The 23,929-nt window shown below is 33.4% G+C and overlaps 1 protein-coding gene across 2 annotated transcripts in view; it reads left to right on the top strand.

The window, feature by feature from the left end:
• The window catches only part of LOC116232907 (sodium channel protein type 1 subunit alpha), a 59,255-nt gene extending 37,058 nt beyond the window's left edge, over positions 1-22,197 (top strand). Inside the window, exons 21-26 of one of the 2 annotated variants that reach the window (XM_090143972.1) lie at positions 10,127-10,408; positions 16,430-16,483; positions 16,845-16,982; positions 18,691-18,795; positions 19,654-19,924; positions 20,271-22,197. In XM_090143972.1, the coding sequence (XP_090000098.1) occupies positions 10,127-10,408; positions 16,430-16,483; positions 16,845-16,982; positions 18,691-18,795; positions 19,654-19,924; positions 20,271-21,439 (2,019 nt within the window). In that variant the 3' untranslated portion in view covers positions 21,440-22,197. The remainder of the gene's footprint in view (positions 1-10,126; positions 10,409-16,429; positions 16,484-16,844; positions 16,983-18,690; positions 18,796-19,653; positions 19,925-20,270) is intronic. The other variant, XM_090143973.1, reaches the window with a different exon arrangement.
• The last annotated feature ends 1,732 nt before the right edge of the window (positions 22,198-23,929 follow it).

Raw genomic sequence — 23,929 nt, 5'->3', positions numbered from 1 at the left:
TGCATAGTCTTTCTCTTCACTATTAGTTATATGCATTCTGAAAATGTTTTTTTCAAAATGGTTGGCATGCGTGCACAGCACTTGCCTACTGACAGATATTAGCATTACTTTATGAATGACTCACGAACAGTAAAAAGATTCAAATAACAATTGACCAGCTCATTATAAGAATATACCCATATCAACTTACAGCCTTCTCAGAAACTGAGTTCATTTCATAAAAACCCATTAAAGGAGATTTTGTATTTGCCAACAGGAAGTAAAAATAATTTAGCCCTTCTTGCTTTTTTATATTACACAGACCTACACCGACCAACAAGCTGAGGTTTTTTATTCAGCATGTATTTATTATTTTCCCCCAAGTTCAAAATGATGTAAAATTTGCTTTGAAAAGAAGAGATCAAATGCATTCAATGGAAGCCCCTGTACATAGGCTGCTATGTATAATTTTGGAAAACAAATTGTTAAACAAGCTAAGCTACTTTAAATTGATATCTGATTATCATTCTGGTAAATATAAAAAAAAATGCACGATTTTAGAGCCACGAAGCAGTAATAGCTATTTTTTTATCCAGAAATATCGAAACATACTTCACTCTTTAAGTCATGTTGTATTTTGCAGTTACAACTTACTTATGAAATATCATAATTTCAAATTTGAGATAGATAATTTCCATTGACAAAGTGGAAATAAAATCTATGAATCATTTGTGATGAGACAGTTACAAATGGTTCATAGCCTGTGCTTGCTTTGAGCACGTAAATGAATTTAGCCTTATTAAGGGCATTTAAAATATCTACTAGCAATCTGCAGTCTAACAAATTTTAATATTTCTATAGCGAGTCTCAAAACCAACTCCACCCAGATGCTGGAAGGCAAAGTAAAGAATTGCTTCAATTTAATTTAAATTTTTGTCATAGGGTTAATATTCTTATCTCAATTAATGCACATACTAAGTAGAATTATCTGCAACCTGAGATTTGAATATACCCATTGCTTTTTGTTTAGCTTTTTAGTATTTGCAATATAATGCTTTTGCGCTAGTTCTGAATTGGTATGCTACTTGTCAATGTAGAATACTGAGTACACATTGCTTTGCTGAGTTAGAGAATTAAGTGACAATAAAGCATGCTTTTGTGTCCAATTTCACAAAATAAAGCATGTCATGCCGTGCTTGATTTATTTATTAGAGAAATAGTAGAAGGCAGCAAACAATCTGAAAACCACTTGCACTTTCAGTTTTGCATGCCTTATGCATATTTCTGGCTGATTGCTTTAAACATTTACTGTATTTCAAATTTCCAGTCCAATTTCATAACATGTAAAACTAAATTTGAGTATTTGGTGTCTTAAATATCTTCTAAAATTCAATAGCTATACCTCAGACTCCCCTACCATGAAAGCAATAATGAGGCATTTCCAAGAATACTCCAAACTTTATTAGTAGAATGAAAGTTTCTTATATGATTGAGTTATAAAACATAGAATCAAGTGTCTGTCATTATAGATTCACAACTAAAAATGAGCTATATGTTTCTACTTTATATAGAATCTGTATAAAATCGTTGGAATCTGAATTCAGTCTTCAACGTAGAACAAACTGGTCTTTGTAGAAAACTTATGATTTTCATAGAATGTTAATAATTGTTAATAGAATGTTAATAACTGTCCTATCTTCCTCGGAGTTTAGAAATATTCTTCAGGACACATGTCAGTGCAACAAAAAAGTTACTGCATTTACTGTCAAATCCTTAGAAAACACTTGATCTTTGGTTACAACCCTTGCAAGCACCAACTGTACCTTGCACCTTGCAAGCTCTCATGTCTGCAGGGTTTTTTATAGCTTCAGGGGAAAGGATAAATCAACACAAACAGCATTTCCTGTAAATTAACATCTTATCTTACAGATAATTATTATATATTTAATCTTGAGAAAGTTTATTTGCTACTTCCTGCATATTTTCCATAAGTATAGAGGGTTGTATTTTGTTAATCTGAAGATTATGCAGTGTGAGAGATTTCTTGAGTGCTGCTGTTTTTGAAGATTGTGATTCACTACCTTTGAGTTTTAAGGAAAGTTGATTACAAGTTCAACATCTCCCAAAACATAGCTGAAAATTTGAGATAATTGAATGTAAGAAAACCTTGTGTGTAGATGCTCATAAATCATTTAGGAAATATCCTAGTATCTGGGGATTTTCCTTAGACTACAATTCTGCATTTAGAAGAGAATTTTTAAAGGAGTTGCTTATATTATTGAAACCAAGGTGATTTTTGACTAGATTTGTGTTTATTGTATCTCGAAGAAAATCCTTACTGTTAGAATCACAATTAATGAAATATAAAGGACAATGGTATTAAATTTATGCCATTACAAAAGCAAAAAACAATTTTCACCAGATCTAGTGAACTTCACCAGTACTGTTCTCACATTCGCTAATTATCCTGTTTTCATATTTGTATGTATTTACAGTATTTATCAGCTCTTCTCAGACAGAAATGCAGCCATGTGATTTGTTGCTCGGCAGATAACTATTGTGTTTCATCACACAGTATGTTAAAGCGTGCGATCTTTTCTGTTATGTCTTCAGAAGTATTTTGCTATATACTTGATCTGTTGTGAGAAACAGATTCAAAGCATTTTATTAAATCGAACAATGTAGTTTGCTTTTAACAGACAGATAAGTGAATAAAAAATGCTTCTGTTCTTTCTTTAACCAATTTAAACTTTGTTAGGAAAGCTGTCCAGAACGAGATTAGGAGAGACCTCCTGAGATAATGTGCTCAAACCACCCTGCCACTGGTTTTGAAACTGCAGGGCACAAACCCACCTTCCACAAGCATGAAATTTCTCCAGCACAAAGTGTTACACAAATATTTGCAAAAGCATTTTCCTTTCTTTGAAGCCTTTTTTGGGGGTCAGCTACATGCATATAGCATTAATTATGGACAAGAAGTAACTGTTGTATTAGCTTGATAAGGGAGTGAGTTTATTCTCATCTTAGATCTTTTGTATCTTGCTTCATCTTTGCTCATTAAGACTAAGAATTGTCTTTCCTTGTCTCTCTCTGATCCCTTCCATTTGCCTGTCTTCTCTTTGCATACTCTCACTTAAATCTAAAATTTTCTTTACAGTTGATTCTCTAAATGGCAGATTTCTTACAATCTTCTAACAATCTTCACCCTATATCCTTAACACAGTCTTCATTCTATGCTGGCTTGAATAATTTAGGTGAATCTGCATTTTCACATTCAGCATAGATCCTCCCTTCAGTCATTATTTGGAGCATGTCAAGCAGATTACAGTTTTTCCCACAGAAATATTTAATTTTCATCCTTTATTGTCTCCAAAGCCAGTTCATAGTGCTCATCATGCATATGCAGCATCTTCCCAATTTTTTATTGTTTACTTACACTATGTATCTGTTGTTTACTTACACAATGTATCCGTTCTAAGGTGCTCACCTTTGCATTCCCAACAATTTTTTTTTATTTAGCTCTGTATTCTGCAGCTTGTCCAAAACGTTTACTCTGCTGCTGAGGAGGAACTAAGCTTTTGACTACAAACTTTGCAGAGTGCATGTGGGAAAGGAGAGCAGGAGTGCAGGTATTGATCATGACATTGCAGATACTCCTCCTTGTCCCTTCCTTCAAACTGAGACTGTAAATACTCTAAGGGAGTGTGTACTACAGTACTTGTAAAGATGTTTACCTTACATGTATACTGTATCTTGAAAAGAAAACGGTGGCTATTGATAAAATAATTCTCAGTGCTTTATTATTTTTATATTTTATGAAAACAGGTTGCTCCCAGGTGTCCTGTTTTATAATGAAGAAAATAGTCCTTTGAATTTTCAAGCTTTGGGGAATATTGAATCAGTAGAAACTGAGGTGAAATCCCTGTTTTACAAATCGACTGCTGGTCCTTTCAGCTTTGTATCTTGCTCTTTGTTGTTTAGGATTAAAAAAAAATTGATACAAGGTTTAATGTTTAGATGGTAGATTCTAGAGGGAAAAAAAATGTTTTCTTGTGTCTGCATGTGTATACATATGTGTAAATCTATTTATTTTTATTTTTATTAACAGTGAATGTCAAAATCAAATCAATATATTTATTATATATATATAAATCTATATAATAAATATATTGATTTGATTTTGACATCTACCATTCACTGTTTTTTAAGTTCAGACCCACCTCCTTCTCAGTTAAAAATCTCTACCTATAAGAAGTAATTAGGCCTATTTTGTTAGAGATTTTGTGATTTTTAGAGATAACAGAAGATGCTATTGTGATAAAAAATGAACTCAAACATTTAGTATCAAATTGAACCTTTCTCAGCAGAATTACTTAAGTAGTTCACAAATTTTATCTGAATTATTTAAATGTTTAAGCTCTCCTTCACCTTTGTTAACATTTCAACTAATTTGGATATTACCAAATTTCATCACTGCACTGCTGGATGATCTGATAATTTATTAAAATTGTATTTGCTGAGGGTTTTTGTTTTGTTTCTGTGGAGTTTTTGTTTGTTGATTAAGATTTTATCATCACTGATTACCCTACAGGTCCATGTGTTTCCTCTTTTTTCCTGAGTAAGCAAACAAGAAACTTGATGAAATTGCATGTCTCTAAAGCATTTTAAGGTTCTTCTAATCTAGAAATCAACTGCTGTTTTGTACATCACACTGCATATCTAAAAAGTTCTAGATTATATATTCAACTTAATCACTGAAAAATCAGCAACTGCCATCACATAAACCTCAAGCAACCTATGAACCCCAAACTGTAAAGAGATACTCTGCAAGAAATTCCCAGTTCTTCATAGATAAAAGTATATCAATGATTCAAAAGAATCAATGTCATGCCTGGAAACTAAGGAACCATTCAAGTATTTAATATTATAGGTACTTTAAAGAATTCCTGGCAAATTTCTGATCTATGCTACCTAACTTTCCATTTCTAATTACCTTTCAAAAGGGATTAAAAGTGCAACCATTATTTTGAATGTGGTTTAGCAAAAAAAAAAAACTCAGATTGTTTGGGTTTGGTTGCTTTTGTATTTATGTTTTCCTCTTTGATCTGAAGGTCTTCCTATCACGTGGACATAAAAGAGCAGAATGGATGCAAATCTCTTTTCAGTTTGGTTCTCATCATGAATTTTCTGATCAGATGCCATCTTCTGAGCACCAATCTATTTTTGTAAGCACTACTTTGGAAAACACCATTATTTACATATAGAAAAGTTTCTGTTTCATATTTCTGACTTGTCTGATAAGGACATCTGCTTATGTTCCATGATAGGTAAACTAGAAAATGCAGAACATGCATATGATAGAAGATCCAAAGACAGTGAAAAAGCAATCAGTTAGAAGTATGTGAAGGAGAGCCAGACAATGATTTCAAGCTGCTGGATAGTCTATTGCAGACACTTATGTTCCCATAACTCAAATAAGAAAGCTGATGCACAGGTCGACTTTAAATTGTTGGTTCATGAATGCCAGGAGCAAGGAGTTAAAAATAAGACAAAGCCTTGTTGTTTCCTTGTCCTTTCCTATCCTAACTGTCATTGACTATCAAGAAATGCTAATCTTTTTGATTCAGGTATAAACTTTCTTCATGGTCTCTCTCAGATCCCTGTTTGATTCCCTGACTGGGAAAGTTTCTGTATTCCTGAGGTATTTTCTTCCCTTGCTTCAACTCCCTTTATGATTCAAGGGAGAAAGCAACTGATAGCCTCCTCCTGGTCAAGTCAGTGTGGTTTCAGCATCTTCTAACCTCCCTTGTGGGATGTCCTCAAAGTCCTTTACTATAAGAACATTTTACACTCAGATCATATAAATCATCTGAGCTTCCATTCCCACCCACCCACAGCACACCTGCCCGTTCATTCCAGTCGTCTTACCTCTGTGGTGGACCAAGCATCTAAACCAACAGCTGCTTGCTTACTTCTTCATCTTTCATTGCAAGTTCTCTCTCCACCAGATTTGTGTACATCTGTACTTTGGCCAGGAGAGGAGGAGAGATTCATTGTCTTCTTACATCATGCTTGTTTGGGACAAAGTAATGTTCATATCTTACTCTGAAATCCTGCTCAAATCTGGTTCATTGTTTAATTTGAATCAGGAACGAATCTCTTTTTTCCCTGGATGTTGCTTATACTACATACACTGTTGACAATACCTCTCTTCAACCTTTGTACTGCTGAGAGATGAATGGCTTTTCTGTCTGAAGACTGTAGCTGTGTGACTATACAGACAGTCACTTAAAAAGAAAGAAATTATTTAACTTTTAAATACATGCGTGTAAGCCTATTCCTTGTTCTTCTTCCTTGGAGTTCCTGAAAGTTTCCTCAGGCTTTCCCAACTATCAAGGGACTGAGTATGGATGGAATATATCTTACACTTGTTATGACTATATGTCAAGCATGCACAGAAGATTTGATTTTATCCATGAAAGTATTGGTGAAGTAAATTTAACTTTCTGTGCTTTTTTATGTAAATCTTATGTGAGACTGTATACACATAACAAATAATCACTATAGCCTTTGATGGGCTTCTTCAGAAGAGATCAGGCACATCAAATCTTTGAGGAACTAAGTCTAAAAATACATGTTGGTAACTCCCAAAATGGAGGTAAATAAAGTACTTCATCATTTTTAGTAGGAAGAATTTTCCAGACAGAATCTTATAATTTTCTTCTTCATCCTAAAGAGTGTAACTTCCTCCTCATTTGCACCATGGTCAGAGAGTTTAGAACTTCTTCACAAAAGCTACAATTTTTATAGATAAAATTGTTGAGTACTACTGAAAACTTTTCCTGGTTTGTTTACAGATTGCAGGAAACCCAGGTTGAATGTAGAAGTTCCTAGAAATCCTGTGGTTGCTCAAATACATGCCAGGATCTGTTCAAGCCATTTTGCTGTGAGAATATTTGTGTCTATGAGACTTAAGTGTTTGAGATATTGTGCCACAGCAAGGCTGTATCTAATAAAGATACTTATAATAAGAATAATATAATAATACTATAAATATAATAATACTTATATAAAGATACTGTTATAGTTTACTCCCAGAGCAGGGATAAGCTGTTACTCTGCAAAGTTCCAATTATACATATATGTGTGTGTATATATATATATATAAAGGAATAATAGAAAATAGACTCAAAAGAAAAGCATCTTTCAAGATAAAAAAGATGACATTTAGAATCACATTGATCTGTTCCAGATTTGAAGAGTAAAAATAAGAGCTTTGGTAACCAACATTCTAGTAACCTACTAAGGACTGTTTCCAACAAAAAGAGACTGACAATTTTTGACTTGATAGATTTTTAACTAATTAAGAAATGTAATGATCTCTCTTCTGCATTCAGTTCACTTTTATTGGTTCTCTTTTTTTTCTGTCCATTTGCTTTAACTTACACGTGCAGGTGTTGTGTGTCTATTTATGGTTGCTATCTTGGATATATATTATGTAGGATAATAAGGACCGTATCCCAATATACTTCAGTTAGTCCCAAAGAAAATAGAGGAAGTAAAGCAAAAACAAAACTAACCAATCAACAAACAAACAAAAAAAAACCCCACAATGAAAAAGCAAAATTGCCTCCAACTGCATACACCAAAGAAATTAAAGGCTTCTTTCTGAGGTGAAATTCACAGTCAGCCCAGCATCTGACCAGCATGTAAAAATCCAGTTCTACATTATATATATTAAAGGACAAAGACTCAACAGTGGTGGGGGAAAAAAAAAATCAAAAATCCATCGAACAACAACAAAAAACAAAACACAAACAACAACAAAAAACTTGTAAAAGTTTTAATTTTGTTTTCTTCTTTTCTTAAAAAACCTTCCAGGGGGACTGGATAGCTCAAGGGGTTGGTAATAGGATACAGAGCCTTTCATCTCTAGGTCACCAGTTCGCATCCAGGCCAGGTCAGTAGTGACCAGAAATTGTTACCATTTGATGGGTTTTCAGTGACCTATATGAAATACGTTGTTGGAACCACTGTTGGAACAGTTGCTGGAAGCTGTTCAGTTCTTATTTGAGAACAAGAGACTGATCTTTTGGCAGTCACAGCAGCAAGATTGCATTACCTGCATCTAAAGATGTGAGATATTTCTGTGTTCTTCTGTAGAAATCTTTCTACAACTATGATCAATTCATAATTGTTGTAACAATCATTGTAGCTGTTAATATTCTGCTGCCTGTTCTGGATCTGTGCTGTGGTCCAATGGATCTCAGGGTTGTTAAAAAGGTAACTGCTACAGGCACTCAATTCATGCAACACCATTCTTCGCTTTGAACACAGGTAACCTTCACTTAATTGACTTGCCAGAATAAATTCCCATCTTTCTTTCTTGACATCTCTATTTTCAGGTTTTTTTACCAAGATTAAACAGTGGAATTCAATCAGCATAATGCATCCAGCACATTTTTATAAGAAGGGAAAAAAAAGAAAAGATACAAGCAGTACTTTAATACAGCGTTATAGGACAGGCCAGACTTAGTATAAATTCCAAAATAATTGCATTGCTAATTTTTATGTTTTTCTTAATTCTGTCAAGTAGCAACAGATTTGTTCTCCCTGCAGGCTACTAAAACAATATTTCCCTCACTCCTTTGAAAATGGGTTCTTGTAATCTGGCTATTTCTGAGACCCTGTTAGTCTTCTTAAAAATGGGTAGCTTATATCACATAGGTACTTTGTATTTTCTGCAGTAGAAATCTCATGAAATTCGAATACTTCCTTCAAAGCTATCACTAACATAGAAGCTGCCAATGAAAGCTAAATTTTTTTTAAATGATAGCAATAATTCTTTACAAAGTTCCAATTTCCACAATCTATTAATGGAGGAAGCCTGTAAAAATGGCCTTAAGTTTTGGGAAGAGGAAGGTACTGAGTGATAACTAACTCAGCCACAACGCTCCGCTTCCAAAGGCCTTCAAGAGGCTGTGCAGTACAGGTAGTAAGATAGAGCAACTCTGAGCTTGCTCAAAATTATCTTGGTAGTGGGAAAGCCTCCTCCATGTTGCGGAGAGCAGGGAACAAAGACAGACAAAAACACCTTAACAAATCCCAAGTATTCACACCAATCCTTTTCTCTCTTATGCTAGTGATTGGATTACTGAGAATCAGACCCCAAGTGTACATTTTACCTTTTCACAAGGTCCAAAAAAGTTTACAAAAAATAAACTTTAAGATAACATACACTTAATAAATGAGATCTGGTATTGGATACTTAAGGAGAACAGTTTGCTTAGCTGTTCAGCCAAACAAATATTGCAGGAGTTTTCTAGCTCTGACAGACACGTATGATTGTTTACTGTATGTATCAGAAAAAGATGTTTTTTTTTCTATATAAATAATTAGGCCCTACAAGGGCCTAAGCAGGCAACTGGCCCAAAGCAATTTAAAATACCAAATCAAAACTTCTAAATATGTCCTTGGTGTATATTTAGATAAATGAAGGGTGTTACTAACAAACTCAATACATGAAACAATAAGACTGGAGCTTGAAATAAATTCTGTTGATTCGATTAGACACATACTGCAAAACTGTCTTGCTTTTTTATACAAAGAAATTAATCTTTGTGATATTCTTGCATGGAATAATAAGGTAATAAAAATATGTATATAATTCCTGCATAATCCTTTTAAAGTAGAGCTTAGTTTCTAGATTCATGGCATTTATTTTTTCAGCTTAAATTTCAAAGTTATGTTGATAATGTCTAGGGTTTCCTTTTTTGTTTAGACATTTTTAAGCTATAATTTGATGCTGTTTTAAAAAATTTTCTTATGTCTGTATTTACATTTAACATTTACTTTTATATAGAACATATCAGTGTTGGACTTCATCTTATTACAACCAAGTATTCTATTTTGTTTTTTTCTTATAACTATTTTAATTTTCTCATTTATTTTCCTTTCATTACACGTACTAACGTGAAGTATTTAAAAGACCAGTGCAATGTTATAATTATTAATGTACTGCATTAGCATTTATGGTATTTGTTTCTGAACAAGCATTTATTAAGCATTGGTAAAACAGTATACAAAACCTTGTTGCTGTAAATGTTCTTACACTCTTTTCTTTTTCCCCCCTGTATTTGTGTACTAGGTGGTTGTGAATGCCCTTTTAGGAGCAATTCCATCCATCATGAACGTGCTTCTCGTTTGTCTTATATTCTGGCTAATTTTCAGCATCATGGGAGTAAATCTGTTTGCTGGGAAGTTCTACTACTGTGTTAACACCACAACTGATGAAAGGTTTGAAGTCGACCAAATCAACAATTTTAGTCAGTGCGAGGAACTCATAAAAAACAATCAAAGTGCCCGATGGAAAAACGTGAAAGTAAACTTTGATAATGTAGGATTTGGGTATCTTTCTTTGCTTCAAGTAGTAAGTGATCACTCTTTGTTATATCACTTTTACTGTTTTTATGTAATAGTGAAAAGCAATTCTAGCAACAAAAGCAGAATCCACATTTTTATCTGTGACTTAGTAATTTATTAATACCACTGCACTGATAACTTATTGGTCTTTCATACTGATCAGCAAAGTCTACTAAGAAGAATGAAGAACTTTTAGGACACCGGAGAGAACAAGTGTTCCCTTTCTACCTCTGAATGTTTCTAGAAGTATCAGAGCTGGTATATGGTTATCTGATTATTTTCAGTGCTGAAAAGAAATCTGCATTAGTTTAATTAAGTCACAGAAAAGAATTCCATGTAGTTAACACTATCTCAGTGATGTGGCTGCCACCACTGCAGTTACAAGATCAAAGAAACAATTTCTATCTAGAGGAGAAATCGAAGAAAAGTAACATTAGGTGATATAGTCTATGAAATATTTTCCCTGCTATTCCTGTGCACAGGCATCCAAAAACAATATATGCAGAAAGGCTTATGTCTGCACTATCAAAAATTATGTTCTCAGAACATGAACTATCCCTGTGTGCACTGGAATACCTTACAATCTGACCCAGCCAAGAAATTGCAGGACTCTAACCTGAATTGTGCACAGTGAGCAATCTTTCTCTTTGAGGTCTAATTCTGAGAATTAATTTTCATTTTTAGTGTTTTAAAATAAGTTTCTAACTTTTATATTGGCATAAGAAATCTTATTAATGCAGATTGTTAACAGATGCAGTGGCATTGACATGAGCCTGCCCAGGTTCTAAGAGAATAAATCTGAGCACTGCTGAGTTCTGATCGAACAGAGTATCTCGTTGCATGACTCTGATAACACTGATGATTTGAAATTCATTATGATTATTGAAATTGCATTATGATTATCAGGAAGAGCAGAGAGGGACAAGCAGAATTTGAGAAATACACAAAGGAATACAGTTTGACATTGATAACAAAATTGGATTACGGTGGAAAGACCGTGAATACTGTTTTCTCTGTCTTATTTTTGAAATCCATTGCTAGAATCTCCACTATGGAGGGAGGGTCATTATGCTTTATTAAACATGTTCAGCTGGAAAGGATGTCAGCAAAATTCCTTTCAAGTGGTTTGCATCTCTTCTTTCAGTAGTAGCTTAACTTATTCTGGGAGAGGTATAAGATATGGTACATTTTTTCCTGGTTTTATGGCTCCAATCTGCACCTTCCCACTACTTCACAATGTCATATATATTCCAGTGTCTCAGCTATACATAGCTTATTTCATTTCCACTGAAAAGCAGAGAATATTTTTTTCCTCAGAAAAATATATTTCTTACATGAAAATTTAGATTCTTGGATTATTGCATTGCTCTGGGAGGCAAGTTGGGTGAAATTTCCAATTGTACCCATGCTTCCAAAGGAAAAAATAATCATTACCAAAGAGGGACCTAGCTCTCATGAGAGGACAAGACAGCTGTTTTTAAAATATCTGCAACACAGAAATTCTGCATAGATATGAAATACTTGCTATGTTGATGGAGTTTTTGTGTGAGTAGAATTTCAGAGGCATCACCATATATTTTCACTTTTTTTTTGTACTACTAAGATGCATGTAGATGTGTGAAAGGATTTTTGTTCAACATTCAGAAAAAAAAAAGAAAAAAAAAAAACAATAAAAAAGACAATTTTGTCATTCCGTGAAACAAATACTTGAAACTGCATCTTTTAGGGTTTGATAAGTAAGCCACTAGTAGTGATTCTACATGTATGGAATGATACATGTCCTAGACTGCAGCAAAGAAAGCAAATATCAGCTTGATTTTCAGCTAATGCTTTAAATGTGAAAAATCTATGGTTTTTTTCTTACTCTTAAGAACAGAATGAAGGCCATAATTCATAAATGTTTCTCAAGAATGTTCACAAGGTGATTTTCACTTCAATATTTAAAGTACTTTGGATGGGGAACTGGTAAAGGATTCTAAAGCTGTTGTGTTTAGAAGAAACATGAGAAGTGGATGGGTATGTCTTGATTTACATACCCTCCTTAATCAGCTTGTATTAATAGTAAAAATGTGTAAACCCTAAGAATTACTTAAAAGTATCTGTGAATATGTCAGAAACAAAGATAAAACTATTGAAACTTGGATATTTGGCCAAAAATAATGTTAAAAAGCCTGAAAAAAATCTGGTAAAATCATAGTTGCTACTGGAAATGCTTTCTGTGCACCCACTGTGAACATTAATGGCTTTTTTTTTTTTTTTTTACATGATTAATTGAAAAGTCTATTGAAGTCATTTATTTCTCCCCTCTAGCAGTCTCAAGTACAGACTTGTTTAGGTTGTGGTGGACCAAAGAAAACAACCTCATAGAGGTGAATATCATTGTTCTAATGATAAGCTCAGTGATAAGTGTCAATGGATGAATTACAGATGAAAGATTCAATTACAAGAGGTTAAAAGTAACAGAAAGCTCTTACAATCCAATGTTTTTTTCCATTATTCATCCTGTCCTCTGACTCAGACCTTGTCAGCCAGTCAAAGAAGAATAATGTAAATTAGCTCAGCTTTTCTGTGTTACAGATAATACAATAGAAGCCTTTATTCTCTTCATCAGTAAGGTATTCTATCTTGAGTTAATACTATTGGAAATATTGTTTTGATGCAAATTATATACACACACACACACATATATATATCTCCAAACAAGAACAAACCCAAACTCCAAGCCCCAGTGCTGAAAAACTTCAGATTTTTTTTTCTTTTTTGGTGTAAATTTGAGTATTTTTCTGACCCTGAAGAAAATCATCAGAGCAAAAGCTGAAGAAATTTCTTTCACAACTTTCACACATCAGTAAGTGAAGAGGAACAGACTGATGTACACAAAGAGATGTGGCATCTATCTGCCTTGAAAATTTTATGATATTATTTCTTTTTAACTTAAACCTAGTGTTTGGATTATTTGGTAAGTAGATTTCTGCTTTTTTCCAGGATAAAATGTGGCGAATTAGTCTCAAAACACAGTTATCACATTATTCTGTTTTTTCTGGTAAAGAAATGTACTGTTGCCACTCTGGCTTTACTTCCAAATTCATTGGAAATTATCCATCATGAGAATAATTTATGTACTTCTAACTATCGTAGCTTGGGAGAATTTTGTTTTGTTGTTTTGTAGCTACTTTTGAATCTACATTTGAATTTGTCTTTCAAATTTCCTTGGAGAAAAGCATAAGAGTAATTTTTGAATTCAATGAATTACTTCTGATTAAGTGCCACTGAGGATATACAGTATGTTTGTATATATACTAAAAGGAAACTCAGATTTTGATCTCTTTGTCATATTTGTGTTTTCTAGTTCAGCATGCACAAAATCACAAATAATACCTTATTTCTGTTAAACAAGATCTGTTGAAGAAAATTTGAGCCTAGCAAAACTGGGCCTAAGCTTCTACTGAATGCATTAGGAATAACGCTCAGTAAATTTGGTGCTTTGATACTGAATCTCTGGTTGAATTATTTGCTATTGCTCAGGCAACATATTTAGAAAATAGAAATTCTCCCACTGAACTGAGACTTCTGCTTTGGAAATTACAGAACCTTTTTTTTCCTTTTTTTTAAATTCACAACTGTTTTTGTATAATGATGATGATAGTGACTGTTTCCTAATGATTTGCAGGATGGATCTAGAAGAAAAACGAATATTATGATGAGGCAGTGTATTTTATTATTGAAATTTCATTAAGTTTGGGGATTTCCATTCCTTCACTTCTTCAAGACTGAAAAAATCTTATTGTTTTGTGAAACAATATATTTGTGGCAAATATAGATTTTACTTCAGACATTTTGAAATACAAGAAAGCAATGTTATCTTTATATATTTCCATCTTCACACTCTTTTTGTGTTGACTAATAATGATAACAACATAAAAGTCGTGATAGTTCTTCCTATCTTCTTCCTAGCTCTAATTGAAACATGCTCTCTTACTGATGACGATGAAACATAACAGTTTAATATTAGGCTTTTTTTTTCCTTTCACTTTAATTTAGTCTAGGATATACTTACAAATTTACAAAAAAAACTTGTGGTTTGCCTGAAAGATGATATGCAGTGACCATCATATGGATGAACCAGAGGCAATGGCATGCACTTCACCAAAGAGCCACTCCATCATTTGCATCATCCTTCAGATGTAAAAATATGCATATTACTTGCATTTAGTGTTTGAGGTCAAAGTGCTGACTACAATCACAGTCATGACTTTCAAAAAAATGCAAATAACATAACCAGACAGAAATAAAAGTAAACTCTGTAAGGCATATGAAGTAAGCATCCTGCCCTATTTAGACCTGCTAAGGTCTCAGCTGAAATAACGAGTTCAGTTTTGGCTACCATTTCAAGAGATAAACTGATGAAAGAGAGCACAAAATAATGAGAATGATCTGAGTTTTGGACAAGGTCTGCATGGAATGATTGAAGGAAGAGTAAAGATGTGAAGATTGTTTAGCCTAAAGAACAGGCAGCAGAAACCAGTTTGCAAAGAAATATTACAAAAGAATGATTGGTACTATGTTCTCCATGTCTGTAACAGCTATGATGAAGGATAGCTTTAAATGGCAACAGTAGGATTTAAATGTTGGAAACAATAAATACAAGTGCTGATTTAATATTTTTGATAAGGCTGTGTAGTTTCCATCCTTGAAAGTCTTTGAGAGCAATTTAAACCTCTATCAAGAATTAAATAAATAAAATAAATCCCTTGCAGTTCAAGTATTCCACAAGGACTTTAAATTCATCCATCTATCTCTTCAATTCTACTTGTTCCAAAATTTTTTTGTGATGTTTTGGTCCTCTAACCCTGTACTCTGATTTCACAATTGCACTCTAAGTTGCCTGAATCACTTCTTTTTTTTTTTTTTTTGCATTGGCTCCAAATGTGGAAGTCATTGCAAAATGGCTTTGCTCCTTTTTAATATTCCACTGTTTCAAAAGTATAAGGCAACTCTTTTCAAAATAAAATGATCCCTTTTCATTTAAAATCCATTGCAGGATGATACCAGCTGCTTTGTGTGATGCATAAGCAAAGCTTTTTTGATACCTCTGATAGAAATTAAACTTCAAGATGTTGGAGATATAGCAATAACCGTAGATGAAGAATGTTCCCATCCTGACTTGTTTCTATGACTAATCTCTATGACAAGGAATATGAATGAACCTAAGATCTATAGCCTTGTTTGTAAAATTGTAATGAGGATTAAATGATCACGAACACCCTCAGTTATTGGTTTTATTCTGTCCGTGACTGATTGATTGCTACTTGGAAATGCTGCCTAGTCCATGATTGTTTCAAAAGAGTAATTAATTGCTACAATAGAGAAAATGAGTTTGTCTTTCTAACGTGTAGATGAGGCAATCTGCACCTCATTGTCAAACAAAACTTTATACATATGGATCAGAGTCAATAGCTCTAAAAGTTCACTAATTAAATATTTGAAGCACATAAAGCAATTTCTGTTTTTACAAGATCATCCTAAAACATAGTTGAGGGTTATAGCCTCTGTAAAACATAATGCATTTAGAATGAATATAGAATCACTAAATCAGGTAAAATCTTTTAGACTAGATACAAATCAAAATTCTCCTTAATACTACAGTGTTTATCTTTTCTGACCTAATCAAATCTTTGGTTCCCTTGATGTCATCCCTTCTGATGACATCAGTAGTTACTGGTGGCAACTGAGTTACAAAGCCACTGATATGGCTTTGATAAGCATTTAATCTACTAAAATGACACTGCATTCTTGTGATAAGTAATTAGAAATAATTACATATTCTGCTTAATATGCTTATATAGAGACAAATGGAGTACACAACAGTGTATCTTACAAGCAGCTTTAAAGAAAGCCAAAACACAAAATTGTGGATAAATCTTATGTATGTTATACTAATAATGCCTGGTGCCGTATTCAGTTGCTGGAAATAGCTATATGAATTGTCTTAAAGTTATATTCTTAAATAGGTGTGTACTGTTTACAGGCTACATTTAAAGGCTGGATGGATATTATGTATGCAGCTATTGATTCGAGAGATGTAAGTACTGAAAATATTAGTACATTAGTATAGTAGTATTATACACTAGTATAAGTACATTTTATCCTTGATGCATGTCTATCAACAAATGTATCTTTATATATTTTCCAAAAGTAATTAATATGCATACAGGAGGATGAAACAGAATCGAATGAGCTAATATGAGATTCTGCTGTGGCAAATTATTGGAACAAATTTGAATGCAAACTGTCAGATGCTGACAGTAATAGATGGAATGGACAAAAATATATTGATATAAATGACAAGGAAATAAAAGATATTTTGTCCAAGACAAAATTGTTTGTTCAGTTCAAATTTTCATATGAAATCTTAAGAATGATATTTCATATTTTTTCCTCAGGTGTTACAGCAACCCAAGTATGAAGACAACTTGTACATGTATTTATATTTTGTCATCTTTATCATTTTTGGGTCTTTTTTCACCCTGAATCTGTTTATTGGTGTTATCATTGATAACTTCAATCAGCAGAAAAAGAAGATAAGTACCGTTTCATTCCTCTTCTAAAGATATTGGAAAATAGTGCCTTCCTATAAGTGCATGATATATGGAATGTATCAAAACGGAAAAGCTGAAGAATACCATAATATAAAATCTTACCCAGATGTTGCATACATTAACTTCATAAGATTTTACACTGTAGTGCACAGTACACACCTTTCTCCTTTCTGTTTTCAATGTTCAGTTTAATTTTCCTCAAATCATCTGCTTTCTCATGCATAAACTAATAAAATACTGTTGCAGAATCAATTCCCTGACATATGCCTGTACACTAAAGCACTCATAATTCTTCATTTTTTTCTTTGTTATTGATAGTGATTTTATCAGCACAAAAAGCTACTTGATTATGACAAATAAAGCATTAGACCATTGGTCTCCTACAAATGCTGTTTTAATGATCATAGTATTCAATGGCTCTCCCAAATTCTATTCTGTTGCACTGAATTGAATAGTGATTTGTAGCTATTGTGGGTTACAAAGGATGCCTGTTTTTACTTTCATAGTGCAGCTGTGAATCTCACTGACATAGATGGTCTGAGTTCTGCTGATGATCAGCTGCTTATCGTTAAAACCAACTTATCAAATAAATGGTTATATTGCAGACACTGAGATTTGATAACTAAGAGATCTTTCTCAATTCAGTCGTTATGATTTTCAGGAAATTCCTGTCTACATCAAAATATTCTGTCTTCTAGGTTTCATTTAAAATTAATATGTAGCTCATACTCATAATATTTTTTATACTTACCTCTCTTAATGTGTTAACTCTGTGAACATATTAAGGTTAGTTTTATGTCAAGCAACAGAACCTAGACAACATTTTTTGTGAGTTCCATAAATTATAGGTACTTAAGTTATTGCTTGAATCTTTCATATTACTCATCTGCAGTATTTCCACATGATGAGGAGAAACTAAGCCAATACAAGGTCTATAGAATCAGTTAGGATTCAAGTTGAGTATACATCTAATATTTATTAAATGAATTCAAAGGCTATCTTTTTTTTTATGCAGAAGAAAGAATGATCTTTTGGATCATTTGCATACCATCACTACCATATACCTAACTAAAATAAGTGCAATAACATGAACTTTATCTTTACACTGATTTAACAAGACGGGCAGTCCCAGAACACTAATGAACATCATCTGTCTTTGAAAATATTTGTGCCATTTGAATTTTCTGGAAAAAGAAACAAACTTGCATGCACAATGTTTACTAGCACAAATTCTCCTTACCATTTTTCATCAATAATAGTATTGAATTCTCGGAAGCTTTTGTCTGATTGCTGCTTCACCAAGTATAGCTTAGTATGGAAGTTAGTTTTCTCAAGCAATTGAAGCTGGCCATTCCATTCTCTTTTAACTTTCTGTTGACTCTAATATAAAAATGCCAGTAATCTGTGCCAATTCTAGAAGATATCTATGCTGCCTAACAACCTCTGAATTCTCTGAAGATGTTATAATTTCACATGGAAGAAGGTTAGTAGAGAATAGTGTAAGGTAACAAACATCAGTTTTCTCACTGAATCTACTGCCATTTCTCCTGGAGTTTTTGATGCATTTTAACAAGACAATCACAGTACCACATATATAATAAATAAATGTGTTAATCACATTTCACTTTAAAAGCTTTTTCAACACTGCATATAAATTTGATTGTAACCAGCTTTGATTTCATGTTTTTACTTTGGAGGTCAAGACATATTTATGACAGAAGAGCAGAAGAAATACTACAATGCAATGAAAAAGTTGGGATCCAAAAAACCACAAAAGCCTATACCAAGACCAGGGGTAAAATTATTTCTATACATAAGGCCAATAGCTTTTTATGAAGAGCTCATTTTTTAACAGTATAGAGAGAGACTGTACTCATTTACAAATTATCATTAACTGATTTGTCAGTCAGCAAAAATGGAAAATGCATATGTTGCTCAGCAAACTATAAGCAACATATCTTCTTTCAATAACTGTATTTAAAGTTACCTGCTGTTCTCTTGGTTTATCATCAGCCATAATACATTATAAAATCCTTATACTTTGAAACTATTTGGTGAATTTTATTTTTTTTTTCATTTCTTAGATTTGCTGTGTTATGTTTCCTGAAAATTTCAAGCAAAAATTTTCAGAATAAAAAGCAGCAATTAGTTGTTTGGTCAAAGCTTAATGATTTCCCATTCAGTTATTTGATATCATTTTAAAAGGAATGCAAAGATAGTGGAGTCAAACACTCCAAAGTTGTAATACAGAAGTGAAACTGATTACATGATTTTCATGAATCCATTTTCATGGCTATGCTTTAATCACACAATCTCACTCTATGTTTTTCTATAAGTGCTCAAGTTTATTCATTTCACAGAACAGAAAGTGTAAGAGGCAAAAGCTTGCATGGAAAAAGAGATAATGATGAATTCAAAACCCAACATGTCATGATTATGCCAGGTAGCATACAAAACAAACAGAAAAAAACTAAAAAACATGCTGAACTAATCTGCTGTATTCACTTTGATTAATCTATTTACATTTCCTAGATATGTTTTTATGGAAGCCTTATTGGTTTTACTGCATATATTTTTCTGCTTTCTTCTAATAGGAAAAGAAAAAAATAATTACAATCTGTAATGGATGTTTTGCTTTTTTTTTCCTTTTCAGAACAAGTTTCAAGGCATGGTCTTTGATTTTGTGACACAGCAAGTATTCGACATTAGCATCATGATTCTTATCTGTCTTAACATGGTTACCATGATGGTAGAAACTGATGACCAGAGTAAAGAAATGGAAAATATTTTATACTGGATAAACTTGGTGTTCATTGTCCTTTTTACCGGAGAATGTGTCCTGAAATTAATTTCACTCCGCCATTATTATTTCACTATAGGCTGGAATATTTTTGATTTTGTCGTTGTCATTCTCTCAATAGTAGGTAAGTCTCATTTATTAACCTATAAAGAGGGTAAAATGAATATAAATTGAACTTTTACTCAGTAGTACTATATGGCTGGCTTTTGCTATTCCAAGACTTCTAACTAAATCTTGCATGTTCTCATTTTATCTAATAATTTACCTAATCATAATTCTTGTAATCATTCAAAACACACTGCACTTGTAAATATTAATTATAACTGGTAGAAAGAAATTATGCAAGTGCAATCTACAGAATATTTTTAATTGCTGCATAGAACATCAATTTTAAAACTGTTTTTCTAAATTATCACTATAATATAGAGAGTGTGGTAATATATCCTTGTTTATTTTTCCTCCTATTTTAGGTATGTTCTTAGCTGAGATGATTGAGAAATATTTTGTGTCCCCTACTTTGTTCCGAGTCATCCGACTTGCCAGAATAGGTCGCATCCTGCGTCTCATTAAAGGCGCAAAGGGAATCCGCACTCTGCTTTTTGCTCTGATGATGTCTCTTCCTGCTTTGTTCAACATTGGCCTGCTGCTCTTCTTGGTCATGTTTATCTATGCGATATTTGGCATGTCCAACTTTGCCTACGTTAAGAGGGAAGCTGGAATTGATGACATGTTCAACTTTGAAACATTTGGCAACAGCATGATCTGCCTATTTCAAATTACCACATCTGCTGGCTGGGATGGCTTGTTAGCCCCAATTCTTAACAGTGGGGAGCCGGACTGTGACCCTAACAAAGCTCACCCAGGGAGCTCTGTTAAAGGCGACTGTGGCAACCCTTCGGTTGGGATTTTCTTCTTTGTCAGCTACATCATCATATCCTTTCTGGTGGTGGTGAACATGTACATTGCTGTCATTCTGGAGAATTTTGGTGTTGCAACTGAAGAAAGTGCTGAGCCCTTGAGCGAGGATGACTTTGAGATGTTCTATGAAGTCTGGGAGAAGTTCGATCCAGATGCAACGCAATTCATGGAATTTGAAAAATTGTCTGATTTTGCAGCAGCTCTTGAACCTCCTCTTCACCTTCCCAAACCAAACAAGGTCCAGCTGATTGCAATGGATCTGCCCATGGTAAGCGGAGACAGAATTCACTGCCTCGACATCTTGTTTGCTTTCACAAAGCGTGTGTTAGGGGAAAGTGGGGAGATGGATGCCCTCAGAATACAGATGGAAGACCGATTTATGGCATCAAACCCCTCTAAAGCTTCCTATGAACCAATTACAACAACGTTAAAAAGAAAACAAGAAGAAGTGTCTGCTGTCATTATTCAACGTGCTTTTAGACGCCATCTATTAAAAAGAACAGTAAAACAAGCCTCCTTTATCTATAACAAAAACAAAACTGAAGGAGGGGCTGGTCTGGGCATTAGAGATGAAATCCTTATGGACAAGTTAAATGAAAACTCATTTACAGAGAAGACTGATATAACTGCATCAACAGCAGTTTGTCCACCTTCTTATGATCGTGTAACAAGGGCAGTCAAAGAAAAGCACGAAAAGGAAGACAAAGATGTTCAGAAATAAAAATAAATAGCAAGCAAAATCATCTATGTGCAAAGTAGTTCATAGCCTGCAAAGGTCATGTGTTTGTGTCAACAGGACTCCTGCTGGAGGTCTATGCCAAACTGACAATTTTTACAAACATACTATACATTAAAGGTCAGTGCCTATTAAAAGACAGCGACCCCTCGTCAGTAACTGTGACTGTGACATGGGGAAACAACCTTGACAGGATTTAACTGTTCTCACTACCAGCTGACACTGCTGAAGAGGAGAGAAAAAATGGCTACTCAGGCTGTAGGGACCAGCTAAGGGGTGCAAACCAAGTTCTAGTTGTGTGTTTAGCATAAAACAATACAATAACTGTATCCACTGTTTGCATTTCAACTGCCACATACATCATATTTTTACAGATCTGTGTTGGTGGATTCATCTTTTTTTTATTCATATGTTGTTTGTTATATGTAACTATTTTTGTAAATGGGTCTTCAGTTGGGAAGGGGGGTCAAGCACTACTTTACAGGTATAAGAGCCAGGTGTTCTACTATGCGACTAATATACACACAGAAATGATTTGCATGAAGGCATGCTGCACTTATAGATCATGCATGAAAATAACATTAAGTCACAAACTACAACTGATTTTAGGTCAGTGTTTCTGGAAAGGAATAATAAATTCTGAGGTGCTTAATTAATGTATTCATGTTGTATCGCGTCTGAACCAGTCTTGGTATGCCTGTAAAGTCCCCTGTAACTCACAAAAACAGTAAAAACAGATATTTATTTATTTATTTATTTACTTACTTACTTACTTATTTTGCACAGACCATTAAGTTTCAGAAAGTACAGATTTCTTTCTGGGTCTGGAGTCACAGATTCTGTCTTTGTCAAATGTCTTTCTGCATAAAAACACTGAATGAACCTGCCCAAACTGCCAAATTGATCAGAAAGAGTCCTTAATAATGTTCTGCTTTATCCTGCAGTATTGTTTAGCCATCTTCAGCTCTTGGTAAGGTTGATGTTGTATGTTAATGAAAAGCCCTCTGCTATGTAAATAGTAATTTTTAACCTGTGGTGCATGTTTGAGCAAACAGATAATGACCTGAGCACATTTATTGCATCAAATATGTACCACAATAAGTGTAATGTGCAAGCTTTCAACAGGTAAAATTATGTATTATCTACCATGATAGATAGTTTGGATGCTACCAATGCATGTTTATATTGCCTATGCTGTGTTCCTTTGACTGTCCAGGATTCTTAAAAATGGGAAGCCATACGTCAGAGCTAAATGAAGTAAACTATTCAACAAGACCTTATTCCTCCATACCATTAAGCAATATTTTGCAGCTATTTAGGAGCTTATTTGAATTTTTGAATTTTCAGTGAAAAGCATATAGTGTATACCCAAACTGTACAGACATTGAAAACTGCTAGACCTGTTGAAAATAATGTTAGAATTTTATAAGCAAATATAAATACTGTAAAAATCATTTTATTTTCTTTTTCAGCATTATGTACATACAACAAGAACTGAATTTTATCTTCAGGTTGACTCCACCATTTCTTTTTACTTTCTGTCTGCAGCACTTTTTCACAGAAGTACTCCAGAGAACATGATATGACTAAGAGAACAGATAGCTGTAGGTCTTATTTTTTACTATATTTGCAAACATGTCAATTCTTTATGCAAAATAAGTTCATAATTTGCTTCTAAAACTCTAGTTATTTGTTTTTTTGTTTTTTTTTGTGTTTTTTTTTTTTTTAAGTTGGAAAAAGATGTAAGGTGTTAATTGAATGTTTAAGCAGTGCCTGCGTAACAAATTTTCAGATACACTCTTCCTTTCGCAGAATCCTTAGTTTTTTTCTCATATTTACACACTTTTTAAAAAAATTATTCATAGTGCAGTTCTAAACGTTATCATGGGTCCACAATGTTTTTTTCACAAAGAGGAAGTAGCAGAACCATATAATCAAACACATAAGGACATTTTATGTTTCTTACACAGGAAAATTAAATATAGATTACTTTTATTAAAATTATTGGAATACTATATTAGTGAACTGCATGCAGGAAAATGCTAATATTACCCTAAGTGAAGCTAAATAACATTATTAAAACATTATTAATGTGCCGAAATAATAAAGATTACATTTTTTATTGTATGCTCCTTTTGTCGTTATTATCTGACATTAGTTTAAAAACAGTATGCTTTTTAACATTTCTAATTAATGCATGTCAAATACTGAGCATGATGATTCTGTGTTTCTACAGTACTGCACAGAGTAACTCCATGAGCCACTTCCTGCATGGGAGTCCTCAACAGACAAGTATTACAGCTGTCCTGAATGTGACCTAGGAGTCTCACAGGTAGTAAACTGAATATTATTTAATATTCTACCTACAGGTTTTAAAACTATGCTTTTCTCAAAGAGGTAACTTTTAAGACAGATGAGAATTATGTCACTATTATTTCAGTTTACAGGTAATAGGAAAACAAAAATAATTGTTTC

This window comes from Phasianus colchicus, chromosome 7 (assembly GCF_987193195.1).
Source record: "Phasianus colchicus chromosome 7, bPhaCol1.hap1.1, whole genome shotgun sequence".
NCBI classification, from domain to species: domain Eukaryota; kingdom Metazoa; phylum Chordata; class Aves; order Galliformes; family Phasianidae; genus Phasianus; species Phasianus colchicus.
This window is presented reverse-complemented; position numbering and strand designations above follow the sequence as displayed.